Source organism: Bidens hawaiensis, unplaced genomic scaffold, assembly GCF_021521415.1.
Source record: "Bidens hawaiensis isolate Kalapana, Puna unplaced genomic scaffold, B.hawaiensis_p1.1 tig00025755_1, whole genome shotgun sequence".
Classification (NCBI taxonomy): domain Eukaryota; kingdom Viridiplantae; phylum Streptophyta; class Magnoliopsida; order Asterales; family Asteraceae; genus Bidens; species Bidens hawaiensis.
In genome coordinates this window covers 4,888-9,603 of record NW_027494119.1, presented here as the reverse complement: position 1 = coordinate 9,603, position 4,716 = coordinate 4,888, and the positions used below count along the sequence as shown (strand labels likewise).

The window sequence follows — 4,716 nt, the reverse complement described above, 5'->3', positions numbered from 1 at the left end:
AATTAGCTGAACTGAACGCATGCGTGCTCTTACTCGGTTATTAAACATGTATAAAGGCTCATTAATCTGTCATACAAACCTTTTGAAATAGTCGTCATACTACAATGGAGAGTTTGTTATCATATGAAAAGATTCACTGATTGAACTAGTTTACTTCTTTCCTATCTTTCTACATATTATATCAAACCTTTTCCGAACTTTAGTTAAATTATAGTGGGGCAATTTCATAAAATACTAACTAATTTTTAAAAGTGTTCTAATTAGATCACTCAACTTTAAAAAGTGTTCTAATTAAGTTATTTAACTTTTATATTTGATTTAATTAAAGGTTTTAACATGTTTTTTTAACCCTTTTCATTTTAGTTTCACATAGGAAATCTTTTTATCTTTTTTTTGAAGTTGACGTTGAGTGTTGATGTGAATTTTATTTTTTATTTTTAAATTTTAATATAATTAATGTTTTTTTTTAAATTTTAAAATTTCACTACATATATTGCAACTTCTGACCCCCCACATCTTATCCTCTATTTCTTCCTTGACGTACAAAAAAATTAATGAGACTTGATTGAAGATTTAGTGACCCGATTTGAGGAAATGTGGATCAGTAACCTAATTAGAATATTTTTGAAAGCTGATTACTATGATATGAGATTTTCCCAGGGCAAGTGAGGTGAAATTGCATCTGATCTAATATATGGTTGAATTTGCTTTTGCTGTTGAGCAAATTGTTTGAGTAGAATGTGACCGCTTTAGTCAGGACCGATTCAAGTAAAAAAGAAGTGGTCGGCCTAGGTGGTGTTTTTATTTTTATGATTCTAGTGTTCAACACAAAAGACCTAGCAAGACGCTAGATCAAAAAGAACGTTACATATAAAATAAATAATAAATGATTTTTGAACTACTCGATTCAAGAGATCATCGAAAAGCGTTTGTTTGTTGTTACGGTTTTTCTCCAAAAGCTTGTCGCTCCTACATCTCCCAAGAACCCACCAAGTGACAAAAGTAACCACCGTGATCAAATTTTTTGTTTTTGAAGATTTAACGTTTCCCACCAAATCATCGCCTCAATCTAGTCCGTACACGTTGCCAACAGAAGACTAAGCCAAGAGGCAATTAGACACCAAATTCAACCAACAACCAAGCACATACTAAAAACATGATCAGTCTACTTCAGCTCATTACATAACACACATAAAAGTGTTTGGCATCTCTATACCCTTATCCACCAAATTTACTCTAGTAGGAAGTCTAGGTATTAACACCCTTCAAGCATAAATATTTACTTTTCGAGGAAGAAATTAGCCATATAGTCTTTCATAACCCTATCGAAAATCTATAATAATCGATATCCTTCTTAACGTTTAACTTTCTCGATAATTTCCAGAAAGACCATCAACCCTTTTGGCTAACCAAACAATGTTTATTCATCTCCAACTCATAAAGTCGGGGATATTTGACCCAACAGTCCTTCCAAAATCTAATCAACTTTTACAATTTCCGAAATAGAAAACAATTGAATACAAACTTAAAAGTTTAGTGCCAATAAACAACACTAAAGTAGAGTGGATGATTACATGAATAACACAAGATATTCAATACAGTAGTAGTAGAGTAGATGATTACATGACTAACCACAACCCCAACATCTTGAGGTTTTTCGTTTATAAACACTCTAATCGTTTCTATCATGATTGCATGAAGAGTTTACCGCTTATAACTTTATATCATGATCGAATTGATTTCATATATCCACTCCTTAATTATGTACATCTTGCATGCTCCGCTTGCTGACATGGACCGCCAGTCCTAGTCCCAATCCCAGTCATCATTTGTTACTCCAAAAATCACAGCAATTGTTGCAAGAATAGCCTGCAATGCAACACAAGAGTATATAAATTATAAGTATTTCTTATCAATCTTCAAGATAAATAATTAATTATAAATATTTCTAACACAGTACAGTTGTATTATGCAGTTCTCGATAGGGCAGTAAATGAACGAACACGAACACGAACACGAACATGAACAGAGGTTGTGTTCGTTTACATTCTTTTGTTATTTTTGTTAGTTAAAGGTTTGTTTTATATTTTTATAATATTTTGTTTGTAATAACAAACCAAACATTTAAATTTTATTATTTTAATGTTTACGATTAGTTCGTTTTTTCAACAGTTTGTTTTATAAAGTCTTGTTTTAACCAACAACAAATCTAACTTGTGCTTCATTGACATTATCAGAATAAAATCACCGATTGGGGGATGATTATGTTTATAATTATTACTATTATTATCACAAGTGCTTAACTTTATACTTAATTAAGGTGATTCTGTCTAATATTTCGGATTAAGAATGTTGCTTTTTTTTTACTTCTTTTTCCTCAAATAATACATGTTCGTTTGCGTTCATGACCCGTTCATGAGCAAGCTCAATTTATTAACGAACAAACAGGAACAAGAATTTCCGTTCGGTTAGCGTTCATGAACCGTTTGTGAACAGGTATAATGCTAAACAAACGAACATGAACAAGTCCTAGTTCTCGAAGTTTTTAACATATTATTGGTTATAAATGAAGATCCGAGTGACAAGTGGGAATATCTTACAGCAATGAGGCATGCGATGTATCCAGGTTTCTCGCGGTGATCATATCGGGCGCACATTAGAATAAACGCTCCAACGTACCACGGTATTGCAGCCAAGAAGAAACCAATTATGAACCTTTATAGAGATTTCAGCCAAGATAAAAAAAATAAAAAAATAAAAAAATCTTCCTTATTACTTGCTAAATAAATGATTAAAATTCAATAATATTTTGAATTAATAAAGATAAAGACTTACAAGCACCAGCCCATACCAATACCACAGCAGCATGGAAGCCGCCTCTCTCTTACGGGTCTTCCTTCAGCGATCGCATAACCTGCAACATTATCAACCATACCATAATATGTAACAAATTAAACTAAAAAATAAATTTGAAAACTTGTTCAAAGCAACAATAAGGAGTATGATTTTGTAATATAATGAAGCAAACCATATGAATAGGATACAATCATACAAAGATAATATTACAAGCAGTCTTTTAGAAATATATAGTATTCCTGTTTATGACATGATAGGATTAATTAACACTCTAAGTCAACTAATCATCCACATTAGCATCATAATTACTAGAAGCAGAAAATGGGTCGGGTCGGGTCCAAGAAAGGGTTGTTTTGGTTCGGGGTCAGGGTCAAAATGGGTTTGGGGTCGAAACGGGTTGGATCAATTCGAAATCAACTAGTTTATAAGACAATAATAATCAACTAATCATCCACATTAACATCATAGGCACAAGGAGTACCAAATAGGTCGGGTCGGTCCAAAACAGGTCAGGTTGAAACGGGTCAACTAAAAAGGGTCTTTTTCATTCGGGTCGAAACGGGTCAACTAAAAAGGGTTTTTTTCATTCAGATCGAAACGGGTCAACTAAAAAAGGGTTTTTTTTCATTCAGGTCGAAACGGGTCATGGTCAGAATGGGTTTCGGGTCGAGACAGGTTGGATCAATTCGAAATCAACTAGTTATAACACTCTAAATCAACCAATCAACCACATTAACATCATAGGTACTAGGAGTGGCAAATGGGTCCGGTCGGGTCAAAACGGGTCATGTTCGGGCTGGATCAACTAAAAAAGGGTTTTTTGGGTTTAGGTCAACACGGGTCCGGATCAAATGACTTCGGGTCAAAACGGGCTAGGGTCGGGTCAAAACGGGCTATGGGTCGGGTCGGGTCAAAACGGGTCATGATCGGGTCAACTAAAAAAGGTTTTTTTGGGTACGGGTCGAAACGGGTCAGGATCAAATGGTTTCGGGTCAAAACGGGTTGTGGGTCGGGTCTGGTCAAAACGGGTCGTGGGTCGGGTCAAATAAAAAGGGATTTTTTGGGTTCGGGTCGAAACGGGTCAGGATCAAATGGGTTCGGGTCAGAAAGGATTACTTGAACACAGATGAATTCGAAATCAATAATAATAATAATAATACCAGTAACACAGATATAATAATAATAATAATAATAATAATAATACCAGTAACGGCGGCCTGATAACCATGGACGTAATGGCTGGCGTCATGACCACCGGCGGCTCCGGGAGGCGGCGCCGGCTGAGGAAAGCCGATGACCGGCGCCGGCGGAGCCGACGGGTAGGTGTTAACGCCTTGGAAAGTGCCGTAGTGATGATGCTGATCTTCATGGGTCTGCTGCTGGTTGTAATTGTAAGTGTTGCCTTGTTCACTCATGATTTGGTTGCACAATTGAAATGGATTCTAGGGTTTTGGCAATAATAAGTGTTTTCATCAGGTGGTTGAAGATTGTTGTATATACGAACACGAATAATAATATAATAATAATATAATAATAATAATACATAACAAGATAAATATAATCTGGATTTGGCTAATAGGATAATGACACGTGGATATAAGCTCATTAATATGAACCCAACAACATATATATTTTTATTTATTTATTTATTTTTTAGAACAGACTCTATTTTAGTTTATAGATTTGTTTTTAACCGGGCTCATGCTGACTTAAAAGTCTGGTTGGATGTTTTCCTGAGAATCATACCGCGGGCTGCTTCTTGCCAGTCGTTGTGCTATCATAAGAGCAGAACTCTCTGACGTAACACACCTGAGTGGGGTCGGGGTTCGAACTGACAACCTTTTACATAAGGTGTAGTTC

At 35.3% G+C, this 4,716-nt stretch overlaps 1 protein-coding gene across 1 annotated transcript; it reads right to left on the bottom strand.

Moving 5' to 3' along the window:
* Positions 1-1,519: 1,519 nt before the first annotated feature.
* Positions 1,520-4,271, bottom strand: LOC143572162 (large ribosomal subunit protein eL20z-like). Its single transcript, XM_077057388.1, has 4 exons — positions 4,061-4,271; positions 2,836-2,914; positions 2,601-2,715; positions 1,520-1,869 (listed from the first exon to the last, which is right to left on the bottom strand). The coding sequence occupies exons 1-4, from the start codon at positions 4,269-4,271 to the stop codon at positions 1,807-1,809; spliced, it is 468 nt and encodes a 155-aa protein (XP_076913503.1). The 3' UTR covers positions 1,520-1,806.
* Positions 4,272-4,716: the final 445 nt, after the last annotated feature.

Coding starts and splice junctions, on each gene's coding strand:
- LOC143572162 (XM_077057388.1), bottom strand. CDS start 4,271: ATGAGTGAACAAGGCAACACTTACAATTACAACCAGCAGCAGACCCAT. Junction 2,915..4,060: donor TTATCAGGCCGCCGTTACTG/GTATTATTATTA, acceptor ATAATGTTGCAG/GTTATGCGATCGCTGAAGGA. Junction 2,716..2,835: donor ATTGGTATGGGCTGGTGCTT/GTAAGTCTTTAT, acceptor ATCTCTATAAAG/GTTCATAATTGGTTTCTTCT.